The 26977-nt window shown below is 43.6% G+C and overlaps 2 protein-coding genes across 4 annotated transcripts in view; one reads left to right on the top strand and one right to left on the bottom strand.

Annotated features, from left to right (window-relative positions):
* The window catches only part of tbck (TBC1 domain containing kinase), a 39987-nt gene extending 32025 nt beyond the window's left edge, over positions 1-7962 (bottom strand). The window contains exons 1-17 of the mRNA XM_056586287.1: positions 7728-7962; positions 7090-7331; positions 6525-6597; positions 6066-6180; positions 5834-5907; positions 4832-4973; positions 4581-4641; positions 4418-4479; positions 3948-4009; positions 3445-3593; positions 2652-2787; positions 2307-2406; positions 2077-2126; positions 1515-1644; positions 783-881; positions 608-670; positions 225-351 (exon numbers count right to left, since the gene is read on the bottom strand). Of these exons, the coding sequence (XP_056442262.1) occupies positions 225-351; positions 608-670; positions 783-881; positions 1515-1644; positions 2077-2126; positions 2307-2406; positions 2652-2787; positions 3445-3593; positions 3948-4009; positions 4418-4479; positions 4581-4641; positions 4832-4973; positions 5834-5907; positions 6066-6180; positions 6525-6597; positions 7090-7282 (1636 nt within the window). The 5' untranslated portion in view covers positions 7283-7331; positions 7728-7962. The remainder of the gene's footprint in view (positions 1-224; positions 352-607; positions 671-782; positions 882-1514; positions 1645-2076; positions 2127-2306; positions 2407-2651; positions 2788-3444; positions 3594-3947; positions 4010-4417; positions 4480-4580; positions 4642-4831; positions 4974-5833; positions 5908-6065; positions 6181-6524; positions 6598-7089; positions 7332-7727) is intronic.
* Positions 7963-8128: 166 nt separating this feature from the next.
* aimp1a (aminoacyl tRNA synthetase complex interacting multifunctional protein 1a) lies at positions 8129-22014 on the top strand. Of its 3 annotated transcripts, none has more exons than XM_056586286.1 (7): positions 8129-8236; positions 10370-10500; positions 11127-11240; positions 13260-13409; positions 17669-17865; positions 19548-19716; positions 21656-22014. In XM_056586286.1, the coding sequence occupies exons 2-7, from the start codon at positions 10395-10397 to the stop codon at positions 21820-21822; spliced, it is 903 nt and encodes a 300-aa protein (XP_056442261.1). In that variant the 5' UTR covers positions 8129-8236; positions 10370-10394; the 3' UTR covers positions 21823-22014. The 3 variants fall into 3 exon arrangements, with proteins under 3 accessions (XP_056442261.1, XP_056442260.1, XP_056442259.1); XM_056586285.1 differs by having other exon boundaries at positions 8129-8246; positions 17672-17865; XM_056586284.1 differs by having other exon boundaries at positions 8134-8246.
* Positions 22015-26977: the final 4963 nt, after the last annotated feature.

The following is a 26977-nucleotide window of genomic DNA, read 5'->3' as shown; positions in this document are numbered from 1 at the left end:
TATATATATATATATACACATACACACACAGGAACGGTTCATGAGCACGAGATTTGTGTCACCGTAAGAAAATCTGTTCAGTTTAGATAATGCAACGTGACAGCCACCTAGTGGTGGATGAGAGTAATGCAACTGCATATAAGTCCGACTATGAGAGAAAAAAAGCGTTTCAAAGGGAGACAGAGAGAGACAGACATAGAGAACGGAGAGGCGGACAGACTGACCCTGCCAATAAACCAGGTCGGGGTGGGAGACCACCCATGCTTTCAGCACACGTCTGAACTTGACGTGACCCTGCGGCGATGACAGCAGTTCGTCATACTGGTGACAGCGTGGGATGTCCACCTCAATCTATACGAACACACACATGCACACACACACACACACACACACACACACACACACACACACACACACACACACACACACACACACACACACACACACACACACACACACACACACACACACACACGTCAATGTCAATGGCTTTTGTTCCGTTCACTTTATTTCTGGAGGTTGGGAGTTGTCAACAAATGTCAGATTCCCATAATGCATATTATTATTATTATTATCACAAATTTTACTTTGAAGTTGAAACAGATACCTGTCTGTCGGTTGGTATGGGCGTGTCCTTGTCTATTCCCTCATATTTTGCCTGTATGTCACCCTAAACAATCCCAAAAAAAAAGAACTGTGAAGACACAAATATGAACCTTGGCAGCTGTTCCTACTTTGGTTGGGTATTGACCGTGAGTTTTGATGGAATGGGCCGTCCCTACCTCTATGCCCAGCAGGGCTGCCCACGCCATTCCACGAACCAGGGGCGGGATGTCTACCCTGGCGTCCTTCCAAACCAAGTCCCTTTTGTATGGGTAGGCCTGCAGACGAACACACACACACAAACCAGAGGCCGTTTAAAAGGGGAGAGTGTTGGCCAATAAAGAAACCGGTCCAAATAAACACTAGTCCGGGAATTCTTTGAAGAATTCTTTGATCGCCGGAGATGCAGAGCTGGTGGGAGGGGGAAATGAGTGTGTGTGTGTGTGTGTGTGTGTGTGTGTGTGTGTGTGTGTGTGTGTGTGTGTGTGTGTGTGTGTGTGTGTGTGTGTGTGTGTGTGTGTGTGTGTGTGTGTGTGTGCGCGCGCGTGCGCGTGTGTGTGTACGCGTGTGTTCAGTGAAAGAGTCCAGCTATTTCTCTCAATCCATCTATCCCTCAATCCATCCATCCAACCTTGCTCTTTCTGTCCCCTTCGCCTTGACGTTAAATAATTGAAAAGAAATAATCAAAACCAGGAGGTTGAACTAGAGGGGCATATTATTAGTAAAGGCATCGATTTGTGTGCCTGGTGGTGAAAGCATGCATTTTTATGTATGTATGTATGTATGTGTGTATGTGTGTATGTGTGTGTGCATGTGCATGTGCATGTGCATGTGCATGTGCATGTGCATGTCTGCGACTGCGTCTGTATGCGCGTGTGTGTGCATGGTCCATGGGGGCTCGGTCCACACACCTGCAGCAGTCTGTGGAAGAGGACGATGCGGGTGAGCTGGTACTCTGTGTCTCTCTCCCGGATGATAAGGGGCAGGGTGACGGTGGTGGACAGGTCCTGGCTGCTGGCCGACTGGGGGAGGCTGGACTGTCTGGAGCAGAGGGCAGAACCGAGACACTGTGACTCCCAGGCAAAGCACAATCTATACTGACAGGTCCGAGACGATTCGGAGAGAAGCACAAGCTCTATTGGTACTTGGCTGGTTCTTATCTTTCAGTTAACATTCAAGATAATGTTGAAATAGGTTAGTATATGAGATATATATATATATATATATATATATATATATATATATATATATATATATGAATGTGTCTGGGTGAGCGTGTGTGTGTGTGAGAGATTGTGTCCATGTGTTTGTGAATTTCTCCAATTCCATGGAGCTATGCAAGTTGAAGAACAGCAATGAATAAACACTCATTTTTAGCATCAACCCTCAAGCTCAATTAACATTTATAGACAGGTGGGTGTTCCTTCTTTTTGATCAGCTATGACACAAACGTAAAAAGAAGAAGATCCTTACTCTTCCTCCAGCAGGGGATAATACGCCTCTCCTCCTACATCCTTCAGCCTCTGAAAGAGCCAGAGACACTGATTGAAATAACCACCCTTAAATGTGCTGTACCACTCACAGCAGATAAAGGCCAAGTCCCCCCCCTAATGCGGATAAATAAAGCTCTCCCAAGTACATGCGTCAGTACACGAGCGTTACCTTTGCATGGATGTTTTTTTGAAATATCTAAACTCCCTCACGTTTCTCAGCTGACAGAGGGACAGGGTGACCGTGGTGTCGTCCAAAAGGAAGCTGCGGTCCCTGCCCTGGCCGAAAGACTCCCCGTCCTCCAGGAGGAACCTGACAGACGGGAGCAGGAGGAGGGGGAGGGGGAGGGGGAGGAGGAGGAAGAGTTGATGAAATCACAGTGTGCGATGGAGAGAGAGAGAGACAGAAGCAGAGAGAGACAGTGTGTGTGTGTGTGTGTGTGTGTGTGTGTGTGTGTGTGTGTGTGTGTGTGTGTGTGTGTGTGTGTGTGTGTGTGTGTGTGTGTTGTGTGTGTGTGTGTGTGGGGGGGGGGGGGGGGTTGTGTGTGTGATACCTACTTTGGAAGCGTGCAGAGGGGTGGCTTGGACTGGATGATGCCCTGGTTGGTGAGCTCCTTCTCCAGGTCTCCTCCTGCCAGGCACCACAGGTAGTACACCTCGTCTATGGCCCGCTCCGATAGGTAGTCCTCTTCCTCTGGTGGAGCAGCACCCAAGGTTACTTACCGCTGTGTGTGTGTGTGTGTGTGTGTGTGTGTGTGTGTGTGTGTGTGTGGTGTGTGTGTGTGTGTGTGTGTGTGTGTGTGTGTGTGTGGTGTGTGTGTGTGTGTGTGTGTGTGTGTGTGTGTGTGTGTGTGTGGGTGTGTCACAATCATTAGTAGAATTGGTTGATGAATAGATGTAAATATATGGTGATATTCAGATGTGAAGCAAATAAATGATAGAGATTAAAACATTTTTGATCAGAAATACTGGCTGCTCGGTCAGCATTGAATCTTTGGGACTTAATAACATTATTAAAAAGTTTGATAAAATAATAATTCATAATAACACTTTATTCATCCCAGAAGGGAAATGTAGGTGTCAGAGCAAGATGCCACACAGTAAGAAAAAATGGTGGTAGGGCAAGTACAAAGAGAGTGTTACAATTTGTGCATGTGTGTGAGTTTGTGTGCGTGTGTATGGGTGCCGCTTTGTGTGTATGTGTGTGTGTGTGTGTGTGTGTGTGTGTGTGTGTGTGTGTGTGTGTGTGTGTGTGTGTGTGTGTGTGTGTGTGTGTGTGTGTGTGTGTGTGTGTGTGTGTGTGTGTGTGTGTGTGTGTGTGCGCGTGCGTATATGAGTGTTGGCAGTGAACCTTTGCAAAGGTCGCTGATGTCCTCTGGGAGCTCCAGATGAGCACAGCGCAGGGAGGAGGAGAACAGGCTGAGGGGCTTCTGGAAGGGCATGTAGAGGCACGAGATTTCATTAAACACTTCATCTCCCAGCAGCTCTGCAGGGGTAGGCCTGGAAGGACAACACACACACACACACACACACACACACACACACACACACACACACACACACACACACACACACACACACACACACACAACACACACACACAACACACACACACACACACACACACAGAGACAGACAGACAGACAGACAGAATTATAAAACACTCAAATAAAGTGCCCAGCTTCAAAATAAAATATTTCATTATTTCCACATGCATTTCACTCCTTTTATAGGCAAATTTTTTTGTCTTTGGGCAAACCTTCTGAAGTTCCTCTGTGACCAACTTCTCCCAGATAACAGACATGGCATAATGTGATCTAACCGGATATTACATTCAAGAGCGGATATATTTACCTTTTGGATGGGAGAAAAATCAAGCATTTCCTTAATAACTCCAGGACATTCACAGGAAGATCCTGTGAGACACATCGACATTTAGTATTGCTGTAACAATCCGTGTGCTCTGCTGCTCACGTAAAAACCAGGAGAGAGAATCAGTGTGACGTATCCGAATTTCTTAAATGAAACACACTAAATTACACTCATTTCAGATAGGGACCATATTAAAAATTGTTGATATTATTAATATCAACACAGAAAAAAATTATATATATTTATGTTATGAATATTCCCTAAATCAAAGAATTTCAAATATTTGTATATTTTCAATGATTACGTGAACTACCACCACCGACCCCTTATCCATATTGAAAAGTTTATCAATTAAACTAATATCACCAAGATTAATAAATACGTACTATAACATCATATGTAATATTTATTAATTTTATTAATTTCAACAACTGTTGTTAGATATTGTTTACCTTTATGGTATCCAGGCAACCGTGTTCCTCGGCAAGGACAGTGACGATGTCATCCATGCATCCTGAGAGGGAGGAGCAGATAGAAACAGATTAGAAACAGACTAGAGAGCACAACAGGCAGCATGTTTCACATCCGGTACGTTGCCATGTCAACACAATTTACCCAAGGTCAAGATGAATTTCAGCCTCTCGCTTATTTCAATGTTGTGAAGTAATCGCCTGCCCTGGAACAACAGATAATACACATTGTTTGAACCATAATAAAGAGTGACACAAAACATTGAAATAGAAGTACACAAGTAGCCTGTTTCTACTCAACTATTAGTGTTTCGTTAAAAACTTGGTTTAACACTATCTTAACGAGCAATTATGCAAGCAGTCAAATATGCGTAACCAAAAAAAAAAGATCCGTACTGCACACATCTCAAAGAGCAGGACCCCTAGGGACCAGATATCAGACTTGGGCCCCGAGGGCAGAGGGGCCTCCTCATTGGAGGGGTCGCTGGCGTGGAAGGAGCCCTGCGCGATGACCTCCGGGGCCAGATATGACGGGTATCTGTCGGGATGATGATCACAGGAGGGGCGACAGATGACTTGACTGTACCGAGAACCCCAGAGCTTTTAAACAAACCTAGACAGCCTTTTCTCTTTCCTACCGCTAGTTAATTCCTACCCCGTGGCGTGGAAATGATTGAGAGGCAGCGTGTAATGAGGCGACGGTGCACTCACAGCAGAACAGCTCTCCAACACCAAACTTTTCCCTTTTTTTTTTCTCCCAAGAGTGAGCTTCGGTGAGTTACCGCAATAGTGGTTTATGGGCTAGTGTCCTTTCCATACTATCGCCCACAGGACAAAATGAAATATGACATTTTGCAAGCCCTGCACTTACTCCCAGCTTAATATTTTGAAATTGTCAAAAAATTTCTCACACCAGTGCATGCAGTGTTTTCTTTCCCTCAAAAAAAACAGGAGGCTTTGACAGATGTGCATACTATCATTTCAAGCCAGATGTGTATTAAACAGCATCTGTGTGTCTGTGCCCATAGGGCTGACATTTGACCATGTGCATGTAGCACACACTTTTGCTTGCACCTACGCACACACACACATACACACATGCAGACCATCATTCATTTTTCAAAGCTGTGAAAGGATATTACACAGAGAGACACGGCCGAACACAAAGGCCTCAGGATTAGGATGAAAGCCCAACAATGTGTGATGGTGCTTCAACCAGAAAGCTACTTTGATACCCTCAACCTGTTTTTTATGAAAATTCATGGGCACTACGAGCCACTTTCTCTGCATCATTCATTCGTTCTTCTCTTCCAATAAGTTACCTAACAGTAAACAGACACAGGTCAAACCCAAAAGTTGAAGAGTACCAGAGAGGTTGAGGAGAGAAAGGTTAACTACCCGATGGGAAAGTCCACGTCTCCTCCACGGTCCGTCATGTAATAGAGGCCGAACTTGGCCAGCTTTAGATTCCCCTGTGAACACGATATTCAAAGTCACGGTCAAATGTGTCTGCATAGCTCTTACCCAATGTGACAGTCTCAAAGGGGGCTGTTTTACATCTGACAACATTGCTTACGTTCAACGATCCTATTTATTTACGTGGATAAGATGCAGGCAAAGCTGGCTTTACCTTGTGGTCCATGAGCACATTGTTTGGAGCCAGGGCTCTGTGTACCATGCCGTGCTTGTTCATGAACTCAAGGCCTTCCAGTACCTCGTAGGCCACCTTGAGCACCATTTCAGGGCTGGAAGGATCGGACAGACAAGGCATAGTAATGAATTCATTAGCTGTTGGGGGTACGCCTAAGGCCTACCCACCTCCGGACTTCCGCAGCGCCTAATGTTCTGCCTTTAAGTGTTGCCAGAGTCAGGCCGAGCCGGTCAAGGAACCCCCCTTTCCCAGAACACTTCACGCGACACATGAATACAGTTATTGTGTAATATGCAAGTGAACTGTGCATGTATCCCCATCCCTGCTCCATGTTGCCCGATTTGTATGCACATTTGAAAGAAGAAGAGAGAAGAGAAGTGAAGTTTGCATAGCAGGTTTTTGATACATTGCTTGTGAGTGACAACAGTACCATCATACCTTGCTGTTTTCCCCTGTCTCTGGAAATCACTTAAACTGCTCTCATAGTGTTCTGCAACCACAACCAGACGCTCTATAGGGGAACAGAAAAAAGTATAAACAATTATTCGTGGTATTATTCAGGAAAATATTGGTAGAAATTGATAAAGATGTTAAGCTTTTATTAAAAATTAATCCATAAAGTCACATTTTACTGTTGGGTAGTGTTTTGGAAAAGAGGATCCTAATAATTTTATAAAATGATATAACCTTGTTTACTTTTGTACTAGTTCATTTAAAAGGCCTTTGTATAAATTCTCCTTATATCTAGAGCTGCCCACAATGTGAACGTTTCCCTAAAAGAATCATGTTGGAGGGTTATCAGCCTCACTAAGTCGCTGTTGATAAAAGCTTCCGATGGCCAATATGAATATTAGTAGCCTAGTAGGTCATTCAAATTCCTTCATTGTGGAGGAAGTTGAAGTAATTGATCCATATTGTTCCTGAGGATTAGATGCAAGTGCATCCACTGTACAATACCTAATATTGATATAATTATCTTACATGTAATTACTGTCAGACATACCATGTTTTCCCCTGGAAATGTCCACATATTGGCAGAGTCTTGGGTGAGTGAAGGTCTTCAAGATTTGAAATCGCCCAAGGATCTTGATGGAATTGGGGGTGAGGGGTAAACCGTTGCTTCCGCAGACATCATGAGGAAGAGCCGAGGCGAAGAAGGTGAAGGCGCCCAGCTGAGCGTCTCTGAGAGGTCGCATTGTACCCTGGGCTCAGTGAACTATTCCGTTGGACCCAGCAACCCAATCACTATAAAAGACACCGATGAAAAAAACGGGGAATATGCATGATGGGTTCTTGGGTTTGTTTTTCTAGGGAACGTTGAGTTGTTAAAGAAACTAAAAATGCATTCAGTTTGTGTACGTTTTATGAATCTTAAGATTGTGACATCAGGATAATATAGATGCCAGTTAACAGGCAACATCGCAGCATACATAAAGAGCAACAATCATCCACGTTAGAAAAACTGATCGCGTTGTATTTATTATTCAAGCATGTACTATACCAATACATTATCCGTTATTTACAGTTTGAAAACGTTAAATGTCATGCAAGACAGCAACTTCAGCACTCCACTACCAAGGTAGGATTCTAGTCCTACATCGGTCCTGCGATACCCGAGATGGCACAGGTAGTCCTACTCACCGTAAATGGTAGCGATTCCTCGTATTGACAGAATACAATTTAGCTTCGTTTTGATTTAGTTGACAAATTAATGTTGTAAACACTTCCGAATCAGCTGAGTGAATGTGATCTATGACGTCTGCATTGTGCGACGAAGTAATGCCCGCTGCACTATCAATACCTATCCGTTTGTAAATACCAAACGAGTTATAAATCACAGTGATATCTGAAATTTTTATGTTATCGTTTGATATTTTTTCATTGTGTGGAATGTGTAATAAATGGTGAGGATTTATGTAATTTTATAAAGGCGTTTACAAGGACTACAAAAATATATATTTGGAATGTAGATCTGCATAACATCTGTTTACTTGAAGTCCAGGAGAAATAATGGACGTTTAGTCTATCCGGATAACATAGAGTTTCATATATCTGGCCAGAATAAGGTTGTAGCTGCCTGACAACAGCTGGGGATTTTCGTCAGGGGGCTAACGTTACCTTCAGCGAAACGTGTTAGAAGGCTTCGTACCGTAAGTCAATGTGAGTTTAAAACGATGCATTTATTTATTTGTCTTTAGTTCATCAAACTACTAGTTTACTTAAGGTGATGTGTACAGGAATATAAGCATTGTTGTTGTGAGATAGGTTAATGTTAGCCTACTTGTAATATTATCACATGTCATATGAACTATCCCTAAATCAAACAAATAAAGGTTAGTGTACCTACTGAATCTTACATGTATACTTATACTTGTACTTGATAGTCATTGTGAAATGTATACTGCAACTAATGGAGTTTCTCTGAAAGTAAACCGAAAGTACCAACCGGCTTTCACTTTATATTTATTTTGTATTCTACTTATATTGACATTTGCACTTCTCTTCTACATACAATACAGTTTTGTTGAAATATACGCATATTCTGTAGGGAATCATGCACAACCGATGTTCTGATTGCCTAGAATTATTAATCTCTGAACAATGGCTTGAGATCGTAGTCAAAACGCTGTAGAATCTAGATCATCCCAAGGTTCATGATATGTAACGTTATGATTCATTCATATTTTTTTTGTCTGAATCATATCTGTTTCTAAATATCAAATCATTTGTTACAGACTCTAGTTAGGTTTCTGTTAGCAGGCATAATGCTTTATGCTGTTGGACTATAATAATAGTACAATAGTATATTCACCAATACCCACACAGTTAATGCATCACACACGTGCAAAACAGACAGCAACCAAGTGTTTAACTGTACTACGACATCATGATTGATGAATGATCATAACTGACTTGAACTATTTAATAATGACTATACACACACACACGTACACACGTTTATCTTTATCAAGACACAACCAGAGGTCTGCATTGTGATGCTGCATAAATCAAACAACCAAATTATACTTTAAATCTCACATTTTTAGACATTTCTTCTGTTGTGCAGTGCTGCACCAACCAGTGCAATAAGATCTGTGTGAGTGGTTTTGCTTTATTCAGATTATTACAACACATCCAAATCCAGTTCTTTGACACAATTGGCTATTGCTGCCTCATTTAAAGCCCACATCTCCTGAAGCTGGGCCAAGCTCTGGGCTCCCTCTTCCAGAGGTAATCCAAATGAGATCAGCTTTTTTTGTGGCGGGCGTTATTGCTCCACGACTGGTCCTGTTTAAATAAATTCAAGAGCCCTGATGCTTTGATCCTTGATATTATCAACTCCAGCTTTTTATGTTTCTAATTTCCGCATCCCCAACATTTTGTTTTCATCTGGGTCCAGCTGTTGTTTTGATGCGTGGCCTTGCGCTATGTGTAAGATGTTTTCTTCTTCTTAAAGCTTGTGTATTGTAAAATAACTTCCTGGCCCTCTTTTGTTAGAATAAGCAAATTGTCAAGCTCAAATGTTTCTAAGGTGTTTTCTATGCAGGGCTGAACTGCTGTAAAGCAACATTTAGTTCTAAGTGGCACGAAGCAGGCTGGTTTTCTGTTTAAACTAAACACAGAAAACCAGAAGCCCACGATTCCAGATCACAGTTGAAAGGACAGAATGCCTATTGTTTATTAAAGGCAAACAGAAGTAAACTAAATGCGTCTAATGTTGCATTCTGTGTTGCCACATCTTATTGTTACAGTGTTACCCATTGAATCAGGAATGTGTTGAGGTAATGCTGTGCTTCTTGATATCTGCAGAGAGCCGAGACTGAGGCTGCATCCGAATAGTTCAATCAGTGTATCCATTCCTACATAGGATTACATTGGAGATTTGCCTACCTCATGAGACTCACCTTTATATAGCTAGTCTGCAGGTTGTGATTGAAGTGGACTTCTACATTCAATGCTCCCTTAATGATGCTGAAGTAGCTCCGCTGTCTCATATCCACATTGCTCCTCTCTTCCTGCTTGACCACTAACTGCTACTAACCCCAAGGGTATAGTGAACGGGTGACAAGAAGGATGATGGTGGAGATAGTTCTGGAATAAAGCCTTATCGTATTCATAATATAAAGTGTGTGTGTGTGTGTCAAACATGACTGTCTTAGATTCCCTCACACTTCCCAGTTAGGTAGAAGCCAGCCACGCAACACAAACCACGTGTGTTTCTTTTGCTTTGTACGGAACCTGCTTTGAAGTTGACCCGGTTGTGCTTTCGTTTGGCCCTGTAGGTTCTTAGCCCGCTCCTTAGTGAAGATGTCGAGCCACAATCCCCTGGTGAGGTTGGAGCAGAGAGCCGTGGAGGCTGACCGCCTCATAGAGTACCTCACACAGCAGGTCCAGCTCCTCAAGGACAAGGCCGGTGAGAGACGGCACGAGACACCTGTGACCAGTGTGCACTTCAGGACATTTCAATGAGTTTCTTTCTTTTTACGGCGGTTTCCTGATTCATGTGGGCAGGAAACATGGTCTGGTTGTGATAAGGGGGGTTCGATTCCCTGCCGGGGGGTTGCGGGCTCGGTCCCACAATGTCAGCAGGGTATCTTTGAACCTCATGCCTTTAACCCTACCTGCTCATTGAGGGCCTGTACGAACACAATTAGTTAAATTGTATATTTTTGAAATTCTGCTTTACATAGTAGGTATATGAAAAATAGAAACATCTAAAATATTTAACTTCTGAGAAAACTGTCCTGGAAGACGGTCCCCGCCCCCCCACCACCCCCCAAATATCCTTGCTTTTAAAATGTAAAGGTTGGGGGGAAAAATACATTTTATTTGCTTTAGGCAGTAAATTCATGTTAGCAGCCTTACAGAGGCATCAAGGAGCACACAGTGCTAGGCCTGTATCCCTTGGCCTTCAATGAGCCCCATTTTGGACTGTAATGTATATGGGAGCAAGGTGCTGCACAGCATGACTGACAGGAAACCACTGTGAATACTGTTGTGCAGGTAAGTGTGACTGACAGGAATCCGCTGTGAATATAGTTGTGCAGGCCAGCGTGCGGGAGGAGAAGAAGCTGACGGCGGAGAACGCCAAACTCAAGCAGGACATCGAGGACTTGAAAAAGCAGCTGCTGGAGAAAGAGAGGAAAAGAGGAGGTAGGTGACACCTGGTCTGCGAAACCGATTCCTTTCCTCCAGATCAAATGGAAGACGGCTAAACCTTGATGTCATCCGCCAGGTCGTTTCTTCACGCAAGCCGTGAGAGAGGAGTGTGCGTGGCTATGTTCTGCGGGTTCATTGTTCTAGCGTTGAAAATAGCAACGATAACATCTTTAGCGTTCTCGCCTCGACATATTCTTAACAGATCCGTTTGAAAAGTAGCCCGTTGTGTTTTTAAGATCGCCTATTTGTGTTATTGGGAACGCATGTCCGACTGAAGAGCTTTCATGTGATATTATTCTTCAGATTGAATTGCATGCCCTAACACTGCTCTGCTATTTATTTATTTGCGAGAGACAGTCTTTTAGGAAGCAGGAATTAAAGACAATGTAAGCCTGTCAAGGAAAGACCCGGTCTTTTGTTTTGTTTCGGAGCCATGGAGGAATGCACCACAATGCTGGTGATTAGATGATTACAGATCCAATGTGGAAGTGTTCTTTGGAGTTTGATTTCATTGGCTAGGAAGTGCCAGAAAACACTGTCTTGCTTTGTAGAAAGGCTTGGATAGATCTGAAGCAAACCAATGGCATCTCTTTCATTGTGATTTAAGATGATATGGACACTAATGAATACAAAATTGAGAAGGACGTGGAAGGAATGTTTGTATCTTATAGCAGAAAAATGTGAGAAGAACATTGCATGGCTCCTTAAGTAAACCTTAGTTGTTTTCACCTCTCAAGTCAGACACATGCAATTTCCAATTAAGGTGCACGCACCATGCCCCACTGAGAGGCACCAATGCAGATCACTTTTGATGCAGAGGAAACCAAAACAGAAAAGCCTTTCTGTTGTTCTTCCGTCCACGTGAAGATTGATTGGATACATAATTTCCTGCTCTGTTAGCCAATGTCCCGGTTTCCATCAACTCTTGACACAGTGTCATTTTCCAATCAAAGGTGTTTTCATCTGGATGCCTGCGTTCCCCTGGTGGGCGTATAAATACCGTGCTGCCTGCAGCCAGCTGTTAGAGGAGGAGAAGGCGGGGAGGTGTATGAGTCCTGTCTGTCATGGCAGTGCATCATACTGCTACCACTGCAACACTTGGCTCATCCCCTCAGCCCTCACCTTCACACTCGCAATACACGATCCACCTGACACCTGCCAGGTGTCTGCGGCGTTGGCGAGCAGCTAGGCTGAGTGGAATAATGATAATAATAATGGATTGAATTTATATAGCACTTTTCTAGACACTCAAAGACGCTTTTACAGGGAACAGGGAACCTCACTAACCACCACCAGTGTGTAGCAGCACCCAATTGGGTGATGCACGGCAGCCAATCTGCGTGGAGAGTGAGGGAATTAATGAGTCAGCCAATTATACAGGAGGGTGATTAGGGGGCCGGATTGAATGAGCCAGGTTGTGGGTAGTACATCAAAAGTACTGTTGGAGTACTGTTTCAAATTAAAATCACTTATAACATAACTTTTTATCCAGTGGACTTCGGTGCGACCAATAATATTGGACAAAGTGCAGGGAGCATGGGGGGGTTTCCTAAATCTGATCTTCCTCAAATTGTGATCCGAGTCGCTAAACCACATCCCGAGGTGTTCAGGATCGCGTTCGTATTGCATTACATAGGAGCACTGACAGGGATCAGGGCATAATGCGGCTAGACAACTGTTGACGGTTAACACCATGCCCCGTGCCTTCACCACGCCAGCCAGGATACTCCCCCGTCTGCTTGGAGCCCCCACTGGGTCTCAGGTGATCGCCTCTTTAGCCTCAGAATTTGCATCAAAGTGTCACATGTGGAAGCCAGACCTGTGCTCCGATGTGGCACATCCCAACACAGCGGTATGTTGTGATGTATACATACATCACAAAAAGTATGTCCCAGGCCAAAGTGCTTTTTGAGATTTAACAGCAAAAAAACAACAACTTGTGCAAGTCGGGTCAAGATTCTCTCTTGTACCACTTCCAGTCAACTCTTTGCCTTTGTCTCCCATCTCCTGCAGTGGAGGTGCCCATGCCATCGGGTGACGCGGGTGTGGTCGAGTGCAGTTCCAAGCCGAGTCTTCCCTCTGCAGCAGCGGTCCAGCCAGCCTCCCCGACAGAGGCCCTCTCTCCCAAGGACGAGGGGAAGAAGAAGAAGCCAGAGAAAAAAGGTATCGCCAAAATAATAATACAATTAGAAAGGTGGTCGCAGTGAGGTTTAATATGGGTGTACCTTCTCAACATTTTGAAACTCGTATGTGATCATCTGTCCAAAGCTGTCTGTCTAGACCCCTTTCAGTTTGCATATAGGACTAATAGGTCTGTTGAGGATGCTGTGTCACTTGGTATCCACTCTATTCTACAACATCTTGAGTCCCCAGGCAACTACGCAAAGGTACTTTTTATAGAGCTGCTTTGCTTTTAATACGATTGTACCCAGCAAACTTTTCTATAAACTCCAAAACATGGGTGTCCAGAACTCCTTATGTCACTGGATCTTAGATTTCCTACAGCAAAGAACACAAGTTGTCAAAATCAATAACAAGTTGTCACAGGCCAAACACATTAGCACTGGTGCCCCCCAGGGGTGTGTATTATCGCCTCTGTTATATTTTCTGTACACTAATGACAGCATATCACACAGTGAATCAGGGAAAATGCTTAAATTTGCTGATGATACAACCTTGATAGGGCTGATTTCAGGGGATGTTGACAGTCCCTACAGAAATGTGGTCCTTTCCCTAACTGAATGGTGTTCCCACCACAACCTAGAGCTAAATATTGCAAAAACTAAGGAGCTAGTGGTGGACTTCCGAAGACAGAGGAAGTAGACCCCGCCCCTGTCCATCAATGCGGCAATGGTGGAACGGGTAGACAGCCTCAAATTTCTGGGCACAATAATCTCCTCCTCTCTGAAATGGGTAGATAACATAACTGCTATTATTAAAAAAAAAGCCCACCAGAGGCTCTTTTTCCTCCGCCAACTAAAGAAGTTTGGGATGTCCTGCAACGGGATGCAGCAGTTCTACCAAGCCACCATTGAGAGCGTCCTTACGTTCTCAATCACAGTCTGGTATGGCAACTCTACTGTCCAGCAGAGGATGCGACTAGACAGGATTGTCCATACGGCCTGCAAGATAGTTGGCTGCAGTCTCCCTCCCATCTCAGACATCTACGAGGCCCTTATCCACAGTAGAGGCCTGAAAACTCTTCAGGATAAATGACACCCTGCTAACTCCCTCTTCAATCCACTCCCATCAGGTAGAAGGTTGAGGGCTATCAAAACTAAAACCTCCCGCTTCCTCAAAAGCACATACTGCAGAACCATTAAATCTCTTATCAACTCTACATCCCTACACCAGTATATCTGCCTATATCAGTCATACTCAAGTAGCGGCCCGCGGGCCTTTTGTGGCCCGCGGGGTGTCTATTAATGGCCCTCGAGCTGTTTTGAAAAGTTGTTTTAATTATAAAAAAAAAATAATAATAAAAAAAATAAAAAATCGTGCTGGGCGCTCTTATTTTGAAACCGCGCGCCGCGATCTCAATACGAGGCTGGGGGTTGCAACGATAAACAGATAGCACTCCAGCCCACAGACCGCTCCGGCCCTCCCAAACTCGAGGCACAGTCCATCTCAGCAGCAGTCAAGGCCGATTTAGGGTCGTTTTAGACGCAGAGACGTAAGCACTTAATTTACACAAGGGACTTGTTTTAGACAAGTTTTGATTTACGGTTCCTTTAAGGTTCCTTAAGGATTGCGCGTGTTGCAAGGGGATTCTCCGCCAGAACAGTAGGGGGAGCAACGAACGAATCTGTGGGCGTGGAAGTGGAAATCGCTGGCTTGTTTATATTTATAATTATCATAATTCGTTCTTGTGTTTTTCTTCTTCTCCTTCTTCAAAATTCTTCATTCGCTTCTGTCACAGCCTTTTAAAAATGGCGCTATTATGCTGTAAAACCGGAAATGTGAGACTCCTGAAAGGATGTGGTTAGCTGGCCAATCACAGTCTTTGCGAGCTGCGTAGGGCCGTAGTGTTTCAGTCGCATAGTCAGGAATTTTGGCCGACGCACTTAAGCACGTAAGGGGGGGATATTTTACCGCGCAAGGGGGGGTTATGTATCTTACGTGCTTACGCGTTACGTCTAAAACAGAGCATATATCGGCCTCAGTCACACGTATGCCGACCGGCCCCTTGCGTCACTGAAAAAATTTTTTGTGGCCCCTCATCATTTCTACTTGAGTACCCCTGGCCTATATGTCATATCTAAGTGGGATCCTTGGAAGGATACTGCATGGATAAAATGATGTTTTATGTTTTTTGTGTCTTTTGTGTGGGTCTTTGTTATGTACTGTCATGAGCACACTGAAACAAATCCCTAGCAACTTGTACAGAGTTGTATGGCAAAAAAGTATTGAATCTTGAATCTTTTACGGACAATGCGATGTAGTCCCCTTTCACGGTTTGTTCTATGTCACCAAAATATCGGTAGAATTCTGTTTATTTCTTCATTTTCAACGTTTCCGAATAATCGGACACGGCTGCTTTCCCGGCATTTCAATAGATTCTTTGAAAGTTATGTTTGTCTTAAACGTCCCCCCCTTTTGAACTTAGAAATGCTTTGAATCAAACTTTTCCATCATCATCATCTGTCTGCTTGCAATACACATGTGCGATTCATCCAGCTCAAATGGATTTCTCCACCCGTTGAGCTCCTAATGTTAAGTGATAATGGATAGAAAGCAGGGAGGGATGTCTTGTGTCGTATCCCAGCCCCTTTTTCTTTCCCCTCCTTGAGTGGAAACACGATCCCTGGTTCCGATACTTGATTAGCTTCTGGGCTAGTCGTCCTTTTTATTTTGTCTCTTGACTTCACTACTTGCGGCTTTGACGAGAAGCATCTTAGCTGATTGTCACCAGTGATGAAAGCCTACCCCCATCATGTGGATGTATGCTATGAATCCTCAAGACGTTTCAGGGACTTCAAAGTAAAAGCGGTCCTGTCTTCATAATGTGGGAAAAAGTAATCCGGCCGTGATTCCTCTTATTTTTTGCTGTGACTGAGATGACGTGGCAGTTCTTTCTTGCCTTTTAAATGTTTATTGTAAAAGTAATTTCATCTTTCACATGTAGTTGTTTAGTTTCATACGTTCTGGTATCTAGTCAAATTAATGCGCCGCTCAGTGTGTCGGTTGTAAATGACCCTCATATTTCTACACCATATGGTTGTCATTACAATATAGCCGTAACAATTAGACCAGGACATTCTTTAAGTCCAAATGTTGAAAGCTATAAATATCACGAGCATATTTTCCAGTCTACATGCTGTTTGACGTTTTTTTACAGAGCATGTGATAAATAACTTTTCCTAATATGGCGCTTTAATTTATAATTATGATAATCCTATATTATCAATTCTTAAATTACATCCTTAAACTCAGATGTGAAATCAAACTTCTGTTTGATTCCTCATCAGAGATGAGTTGTGGCAACTGCTATTGTTGAGGTCTCAATCTGTACACTGACAGAAGCTCACTGAGTGGAAACTCTCTGGCACTGAGCTAGTTACATTCCCCATGTAGCCAGCTTTTCCCTCACATCCAAAATGAGCTATTGGTTTTGTCATTCAAGAAAGGTACTCCAGCTCTCTGGGACATTATGGAGAACAAATTTTGATTTTTTTTGATAAAAAAAGAAGAAATTCTCATGTACTCGTCAAAGCGCATGCCACCTTGAAGCCAGCCTTTGGAAAAGATTTTTGGAAGAAAATTGAATTGGATTGCAGAAGCTGCCCTGCATAGTTTCCAGATGGTCTCTTTTTGAGTGCATCCCAATACACTTCTCTGAAGAATAGTGCAGTGAGCTAGACTATTCTCAAGGTCTTCAAGTACCTTCAAACATAAATGTTCTGTGATTTAAGTTAAGTTTTAGAAAATCAAATACTGAGTGATTACCTAGCTTATTTTAAAAGGCATATCTATTCACTTTTTTTTTCTGGCAATTCAAGAAATGGAACCTATTACTTTATCTGAGCTGGAAAATTACACCTTCACTTAGTCTCAAGCAGGCACTTCCTTTAACAGCTGCCTGAGGGGAACTCAAGACTGTGAATGGCTTCTGTCTTAATTCCTTCAATAGATATGAACTAGTGGAGTAAAATCTATGAGCACTCGGCACACTTTCTCCTCTCTTGGCATCGGATCGTTTTATCGTTGCAGCTTTGTCCACTCCGTCCGGACCCAATATAAACGCATACTTTGTGCGACGCCCAATCAAATAATAATCAACATTGAAATTATGATCACAGTGAACTTTTGATTTTCAAAAATCAAATCAAATTCAATTCAAAGGATTTCGATTTTTTTGTGATTTCTCAGTGTGTTCAGTTTTTGATGTGTAACTGAGGACTGTTTGGCGCTCCGGGTCCCAGCAGGGGAGAAGAAGCCGGTGGCCCCTCAGGAGGAGCTTAAGGTGGACGTGTCCCGCCTGGACCTGCGGGTGGGCCGCATCCTCACCGCCGAGAAGCACCCCGACGCAGACTCCCTGTACGTGGAGCAGGTGGACGTCGGAGAGGCCACGCCCAGGACGGTGGTCAGCGGCCTGGTCAAGCACATCCCCATTGAGCAGGTAGGTTGTCCCTGTAGGCCAGGCCTCTCCGACCGGCTGGATTCTCAATCCAGCCGGGGGGCGAGATGAGAAAAACAAACGTTGAAAATAAAAAAAGCTTCTTTAACATTTTTTGTAACAAAAATGTATCAGCAGCAGTTCTGAGAGTAGAGGTCGATGGCAGACGAGGCCACTAGACCCCTAGTAATTCAGAACAAGCTAAAATAAAACTTCTTACTTAAACTTTTAAGAAGCCCTGACAAAGAAGAACATTTAAAATGTGCAGAATTAAAAAAGATTCAAGATGTTTGGAAGAATTTATGTGTATACACTGAACAATAGAACATTTGCGTCATTACGATACCAACTGAGAAAGTTATGACAAATAAACCGGTCAACTTGGTGAATAATTGACCCAACAAAGTAGCATTCTGTCTATTATGGCCCCAAAACTAAAATGCTGCTGGGTTTGAAACCCCTGCAGTAACCATACACGTCGAGTAATTCTATTAAGCAATTGATTTGATGAATCAATCCCGAATCCCTTTTATTTTTAATCAACTTTACATTGCTCTTCAAATTTCAGCCATTAATGGCCGGCACTCCTCCTTCCTGATGTTAAAGACTCACCAGAGTCCTATTCTACATCTTGGTTCAAGTTAGCAGGCTTAAAAGGTACAGGCCGCACGCAGCCAGTCTATGTTTACAATTGGAGAATTTACACCAAAGCCTGGGATTACCTTGGCCTTAACAAGGATTTATGGATAAATCGGTTTGATGATTTTTCCCTGATGGGGGGAACAATTTGTACGGCGTAATTTTTTCCCAGTTGAAGATAACTATGATAATTTATGCTCAGCAGCAGTTCTGGGTTTGTGTGTTTTACATAGAAATCTGCAGGACGAGGAACCTTTGTGCATATCATGGTGATGGACTATGAAGAACATTTAAATGGAAGCACATGCTTGCTGCAGGCATGTGTACAAAGTCCAGACTCTGGATGAAAATGATCTACATTACTAAAGAAAGATAGAATATATACACAAGCTTAATCAAGTACATTGGCAGCTATTGTAAATGTGCCAAAAAGTCTGGCCTACTAACAATTATTGCGATTTGTAACATGCAGTGGCTAATTCAGCTAATGCCTCCCATTGCGTAACTTGGACAGCTCATGAATTAAATAAAATTGTTAATGAAATGCATTTGTATTTCATATTGGTACCAAATGTCAGTCTGTGTTTTATTTCTGTGTTCTTTTATGTTTTTTTCAATCATTAATGATCATATCAGTTTCATTTTATAGACAGTATCTTTTCCTGAGGAACAGGCACTAACAGTTGGCATAAGGGTACTAGGTGGGGCAAGTTTAGGAATATCACCATGGAAGTTTCCATAACACCAAAAATGCTGGAATATCTATCAAGATGGCATGCAAACTGTTCTGCTATGGATGTCAACTAAGGAACTTGGAAGTGATCTTTCCAAGCTAATGTTATGATATTGGATCCCTTATTTCCATGTCAGAAAAAGGATCTTTAAACATATGATATACAAACGTTAATCTGAAATCCTGTGCAAACAGTGTAAGTGATGATTGCGATACCTTATGGACCAACCTTTGAGACAAACTAGAAACACCAGAAGTATTTAAACAAATGGATTGTGTTTATAAACGCCTCCCTTCCCCCTTCGCGGCACAGATGCAGAACCGGATGGCGGTGCTGATGTGTAACCTCAAGCCGGCCAAGATGCGCGGGGTGGTGTCCCAGGCCATGGTGATGTGTGCCAGCTCCCCGGACAAGGTGGAGATCCTGGACCCGCCCTCCGGCTCCGTACCCGGGGACAGGCTCACCTTCCAGGGATTCCCAGGTACCCCGGTCCACTCCTCTGATTGGTTAACCGGCCCTGGTTCCGGGCTGTTATTACATGTGTATTGGGGATTTCTGTCTCATGGTCTATTTTATTTTTTTTATACCTATCGTGTATCGTCCTACGTGACGTCATGTTATTGTACAAGTAAATCGGGGGAAGGGCCCTCTGTCTTTATGTTTTTTTTCTGTCCGTTTCTTTTTTTTTTCCGGTTTAGAAGCAGCTTAATTTTCATTGCACAGCATATACGATGCAATGAAAAAGTTGGCATCCAGCAGCTGCATTCAACTCGCAGACAGTGAGTGTTTTGGGACTGTTTAAAGAGGCATCGTGCTCTCAGTCTCTCGTCACATGCATATCAATTGGGTCATCTAAAAGTTAAAACGAACACATTTAAGGAGAGCATCTATTAGCAGCAATCGGACCAGAGGAGTTGCTTATGACTCAAGGTTTTTCAGAGCAAGTCGTCAGTTCCTCATGACACTGGTGGGGTTTCCCAAGCGTCCATAAGGGCGGGTGGTAGTGGGTTAGAATAAAGAAGAGACGTGATGAGTGTTGAGTGAATAAATGGAGCAATCTGGTATGTCTGCGATGTCACCGAGCAGAGCGGCCACAGCTGGTTGTGCTTCAGGCCCATGGGGGAAGGCTGCCTCGCTCCCCGCCCAGCTCTCCCCAGTGTCCTAGGCGGCCAAATGGAGAGGGACCTTTGATTTACTGGCCTAATCAGCGGTCGCTGTTTGCTGCATGTACCCCATCTGAAAGAAAATGTAAAAGTGTTTATTGAAATATGAGAATCGCCTAATTGTTGTGGCGAGTGAAAAGGATTAGAAACCAGAAGATGTATTAGCGCAGTACCGCAAATAGTTATCGTACTCGCATCAAATTAAATTGCTTGAATACCGTAAACGGCGTTTGTAGTTTACCACAGGTTTGGTTTGGTTTGTTTAATTTTGTTTTACTCTTAGCCTAATCGATCGCGGCCTCTGGATTCGTGCACTGATCGATTTCGACGAGCTTCTGTTAGTTTAACCCAATCTGTCTGCTGCGAAGAGGAAACCTGGAGCTATTACAGCGGGTCAAATACAATCCTCCTTTTGGGAAGCGTCGTCAAAGTGTTGTCAACACGTCCGGCTGAATTTATTCAGCAAAAACAACAAAAAAAGAACATAAAAATTTACTATTCAGCTGTGACCGACCACTGCTGTCAAGTGGACTTTGATGTGGGTTATCACATGTGGTCCAGCCCATCGTCCTGTTTGATTTACAAGGGATTTACAAGGGATTTTCCTGACCCCACTTTTTGATTCCTTTTTATTTTTTATTTGACTTCCTCCTTTGTGGTTCCAACCCTGAACACCAGCCCAACTGTATGCCGCAGACACATAAGAAGGATCCCCTTTTTCTGAGACCAGCTCAAAAAACCTCCGGGTTGGGACCGGCTTGTCACGGAAACGTCAGCGTTCTGCGCCGAGTTTCGAGTTAATGGCGGTTTCCTCCTTCTCTCCACAAAATGTGTTTTTTCTTAAAATGACACCGGGAATGCGGAAAAGATCTCTCTCTCTCTCTCTCTCTCTCTCTCTCTCTCTCTCTCTCTCTCTCTCTCTCTCTCTCTCTCTCTCTCTCTCTCTCTCTCTCTCTCTCTCTCTCTCTCTCTCTCTGAGATACACCGTAAAACCTAGAGAGATAATTAGTGAGCGAGCGATTGAGCATGAACGAAGAGCAGCAGGTCAGTTCCATCATAACCGGTGTGATGGAACCACCGGAAATTCATCCGAAAACTGAATCATGAACGCATAACAAGATACATACCCCCTATCACCTCAACACACATCATCATCATAGACTGAATAACCAACGTTTGTGCATTGGCACCATGACAAGGGACTTGCTATCTAAGAAAACCTCCACAGGGTTGATTTTTGTCTTTCTCTCTCCACAGGGGAGCCAGACAAAGAGCTGAACCCCAAGAAGAAGGTGTGGGAGCAGGTGCAGCCGGACCTGCGCACGGACCAGAGCTGCGTGGCCACCTACAAGGGGGCGCCCTTCGAGGTGGCCGGCAAGGGTGTGTGCAGAGCCCAGACCATGAGCAACAGTGGCATCAAATAAAACCAGCGAGGGAAAAGAGGAAAACCCAGCCTGAACAGACAACCGGCCATGTCGGAGTCGGAGTCGGCGAGTGCCGTGGTTCACGATGGAACCGCTGAAGGAACTGTGATGAAAAAGACATGGTTAGAAATGGTTTGAAAGTGTTCAAATAAAAAGCGTCTGAGAATGATCTGGAGTCTGCCATGTTTTTTTTCTTCGCTCTCTTTAAAGTATAAGTCGGCTGATTTGGTCAACGCATGATCAATACACTTGTGTTTACACTTTAATCTATCTTCTTTGTCTCTTCCTGTTCTAAATTAGCTTGATTTTTCTTTATTCTTTTTTTTGATGTTGCAACTCCAAAGCAAAATCAATCTTCGAGTGAACTCCCATTTTATCTTACTTTTCTCATTTTAATGAGCAGGGGATGAAACGGGTGTTTGTAGTGCTGTAAAAAACAAAAAACACATGCACTTCTCGACCACTTAGGGAGTGACTATTTAGATGTCACTCGAGAGCTCCCATCTCCTGGCCATATTGTCAGGGTTGTCTCTGCCATGCCAATGTCATTTGCTTTGTCTCGTGAAGAGTTTACCCTATCGCTCCACACTCGTAAGAGGTCTGGTTTCTATTTAGATCCGATAGTTGTGCCTCTATCCTCAAGACCCGGGTTGGCTCCTTGAATGTGCTTTTAGGATAAAACTCAAATGCACATTTTATATAGACCCCTTGTTTGAAACCTTGTTTTTATTACATTAAAGACCCTTCAGTAACTTTGCTAAGCCAACCCTTAAACTTAATTATTAAAAGTAGTGTAGGCAATACAATTTTATAAGCATTGTTTGTTATAAATGACATACACCCAGACAGCCTTCAATAGATCAAATGCTCTGACAAAATAGAAATGCTAGATTTTATCATTTAAATCGGTCCGAATGTGATGATAGGTTTCAATCTGAGAAGAGGATGCCTGTATGCGGTCCAACTGTTGGTTCTCAGGCCCTTCAAGGCTCAAGAAATTCAACGATACTAATCTGGGCCGCTGAATCTTTCCTCTTGTTCTTTTTTTATAACGTTACTCTAATTAACATAAGCTGAGAACAGATAGATTCCCTGTTTATTCTAGGACATTCTTTGATGAGAGGCCGCTCCGACGACAGAGACAGACAGAGGAGACGCCATCAGATGTTAATTGCCTGTTTTGAGGGTCAGGCGCAACAAGAGAATAATAATGTGGAATTCCCCTCACACCGTAATAAGAGCATGAATAATGATTCAGACGCTCGGATTTGACGTGTTTTGTTACCCTGATGAACAGGAAACGTTTCTCTTATTCCCAGTCTGCGTTTCGTTTCCAGTTTTGTTGTTTTTTTGCCGCTAAAATGTCTAACGATATTATGACCTATCGAGGAAAGTAAGACGAGAGCCAAAAGGTCCTGAAACACCGCAGTCCATGAGGAATGTTGTTGGGGGTGTTCGATTTTTTCCGACACCCTAGTAAACGTTTTAGCGGCATAATCTTCCATGTGAAAGTTAATCCATGACAGCTTCCATTACGGAACGGGAATTTTCTGGCCATTGATGCTCGTGATTCATTTTTAAAAAAGAGCTTGATCGATCTAGATTTGCATTTCAATATTCCATGATTACATTTTATATGAATCAAGAGTTAATGTGCTCTTTGATGACTTCAAGGCCTTGGATACATATGGTTGTCAACTTGATAAATGTGTTGTTTTTCTTTTTGATGAATTCTCCAAAACAAGGCCTATACATTCGTGATTCATGGTTCTCATTTTGAATGCTATGTGGAGGAAAAAAAACTCACCCTCTGTAGTCTATTGGCTGCATGTTGAATGGGACGGGTGCGATTGACCCTTTGGCATAATATAAGGGTTACTTTAAGCATAAAATGGTCCTCCAAAATCTAACCAGAATTGGATCATAGTAAACTTCTAAAATGAAACCCTCTAACTGTGTGTCTAGGGCATAGGTCTACATGGATTTAGTTTTTAATGATTGTTCAACATCTCAAATATCATGCCTTTAAGGGTGCATCATGTCTTAGCTATACAGCTCTCATTTTGTCCTGTAGCTTTAAAAAATTAGTTAATTCATGGCCTGCTCTCTACTGATAAAGTTTGTGTGTATGCTCTGCTCCCCACTCTTAATACCCTTGTGCCCCCCTTAGAGGTCGCAAACCCCCAGTTGAGAAGCACTGCTGGTGTCAGCAGATGGACGTACTGACGAATATTTTTGAGGACGAAACAAACCGCATGCACAAATTTCTCAGTTTACATATTTTGAATGTGTTTCAAAAACATGCAGGCCTTCTGTGTGGTTCCACGCCTTGCCAGTGTTGCCCATGATCAAAGATTATTGTTGCATCTCTCACACAGTTTGAGAAAACCTATTAGAAACCACTTTGGGTTGGACATTTTTATGTGTTTTGTCTGGTATTTTATGGCCCATTGAACTTTGATTAGTTAACCATGGTAATGGATTTCATGAAAATAAATGATGAAAGATGTTGTCCAAGTATCATTTGATGGTAAAAAATCCATGTTTATGTTAACATGTTTCTTCTTTACAAATTCTTAATTTCTTACTAAGAGAGTCTTCCAAACATAAACCCAGGTGTTTATGTCTGGATAAGGATCAGTATAAGGATACGATTATTTTTGTCGCTTGATGCACTATGACTAGAATGATACCGTCATTGCAACAGTGCATCAAACAAAAATCCTTATCGGTAATATTTAATGGCTTTGTCGATAACCCCTTTAATCTCTTAATCCATTCACAAGCTTCTCAGGATGCCTCTCAGGAGTTGTTGTGACCACAGGAGGGCAGAGCCCCACCACTAGCATATCATGGTTGCCACACTCAGTCTGGCGTTTCACAGCCCTTACAGTGCTGGTGATGAATGACCCTCTGGGCTTCCTTTCATGTTGACGTTATACGTCCAAACAGTTCACTTGTGGATGAAGTAACAAGTGGCGACGACAAACGCCTACCACCCCCAGGAACCCAAGCACTTCAGTGGGGTGAGGGTTCAAATTCAACTGAAGTGGTGTGGTGGGAGCAGTGTATTGAGGTATCATTTTTTTCTGGATAGTACAAACCTATTCTTCTGCTTCTTATTCGATCATCGTTTTGTCTGGTAACCCTTCTTATACTCTTAGGAGCGGCAGTGTGCTAAAGAATAACCAGCTCGTTTTAAAGTGTCTTTTCATCACTCGCTTTTGAGAACATCTCTTAGGCCTGAGTAAACAGGGATGTGGTAATCCTGTCTAATTACTAGACATGTTGGCCTGAGAATGAGTAGGCAAAGTCGTGCTGCATGTGTTGTTTTAGGTTGCACTCCACGAGAGCCGGAAACTGAAGTCAAGAGGCTTTGCAAACAAAAAGAGGGACATTCTCTCTTGGAATAGGGTAGATTGGTAACGCAATACAGTTGGGTTGTATCTTCATTTGAAATCTGTGGTAGTCATGGGTTGGGTGTTGTGTGTGTGTGTGTGTGGGGGGGGGGGGGGGCAGAGCCCAGGGTGACATCATTGTCATCATAGTCTCCTGTTTAGAGTCTGCTCTATCCTGATGAGATCACCTATGTGTCTCCCAGTAGCCTGCATGGTGGGGTAGATGCTTCCACAGCTGATAACACAATCACCAACTTTGTGTCTGTCTGTCTGTGTGTGTGTGTGTGTGTCTCTCTCTCTCTCTCTCTCTCTCTTCTCTCTCTCTCCTCTCCTCTCTCATCTCTCTCTCTCTCTTCTGTTCTCTCTGTGTGTGGTCTCTGTGTGTGGTCTCTCTCCTCTCTCCTCTCTCCTCTCTCTCTCTCTCTCTCTCTCTCTCTCTCTCTCTCTCTCTCTCTCTCTCTCTCTAAACCACCACGTCGGTGAACAGTGCTGACTTGTCTAATTGTTTTAGGCATTATTGTTGTGTTTTTAATGACTCAGCCGGTGTGGCCTGTTGGTCTTCTCCGGAGGGAAGTTCCCCAGGGGCAAAGAGGTGGTGGAGAGGGGCCGGTGGTGGTGGTGGTGGTGGTGGTGAGGTGGAGGTCTATTTGAGGTGAGGACCATAATTAGAAGGGGGGGGAACAAGTACATCACTGTCCCCGCGAATGTACGGGTGAAACCCAAGAGGAAGCGTCATCGGGGTGGGGGGGGGACATGAAATGGGAGCTCATTTTTTTGGACCAGTGAATGCTTCTATATTTTTTTAAAGCCCCTTGTCTGTCGTGAAAGATCAGCACCCAAGCTGCCTGGGCTCGCTTTGCCCCACTGGTTAAGAGTGATGGACAGACGTTTACACAGGGAACTTGAGACACCCTTCGCACCGACGCATTCAATGATGAAGGTGGCACATGTGCACAAGGAGGCTGTTGTTGTTGGCCTGAGGTGGGGTGGTTTTATTGCCTTCCCATGGTGTATTGTTATTGTTCTCCCGAGCTGATCTCGGTGTACCTTTCCATGCTGCGTCAGGGATTCTCTTTTTATATGTTTTTCTTTTATCTGGATGGGGTCCAACTCCAACGCTAAAGTCAGGTGCTCGGCAGATGTGACTATATACCACCTATCGTCACGGAGATGGAAGAGGGAGAGATAACCGACCAGGTCCTGAATTACATCAGCAGCTGTTTCAAATATACAAAACGGTGCGGGGGGGTGGGGGGGTGGGGGGGTGGGGGGGGGGGGGGGGGTGGATCAGCCGCTATCGGCTTTGGATGTTAGGACCCTGTTTGTTGTTGATCTGGTTTATTTGAAGGGGGGGGGGGGGGGAACCCTAATCCTTGTTCATGGACCAGAGGAGAGGAGAGGGAGAGGAGGCTGTGAGGCTCAACATCCTGTGGCTCAATCATTAATTAACCACATCAGAATACACAACGAGGACCAGAGTGAGACCATGCGCGCATTTCTTTGGACGGTGGAAACACATTGGCGTCCATGTGATGAATGAGTCTCCAGCCCGATGCTGTTTACATCAGGAATAGAACAAAGAGTGGCGGGGAGAGGGGGGGCCGGACCCTGTGTTGAAATGGAAAGCTTGGCTCCGAGTGTTTTGGTACTCACATCATGGCAGAGGTATTTATAAATCAAGGTGGTGCTCATCATCATCTAGTCATTCTCTGGGTATTTTTTTTGATCCAAAGCGACTTGTGGCTTACTTACAATTT

The sequence above is a fragment of the Gadus chalcogrammus genome, chromosome 3 (assembly GCF_026213295.1).
Source record: "Gadus chalcogrammus isolate NIFS_2021 chromosome 3, NIFS_Gcha_1.0, whole genome shotgun sequence".
Taxonomy (NCBI): domain Eukaryota; kingdom Metazoa; phylum Chordata; class Actinopteri; order Gadiformes; family Gadidae; genus Gadus; species Gadus chalcogrammus.
This window is presented reverse-complemented; position numbering and strand designations above follow the sequence as displayed.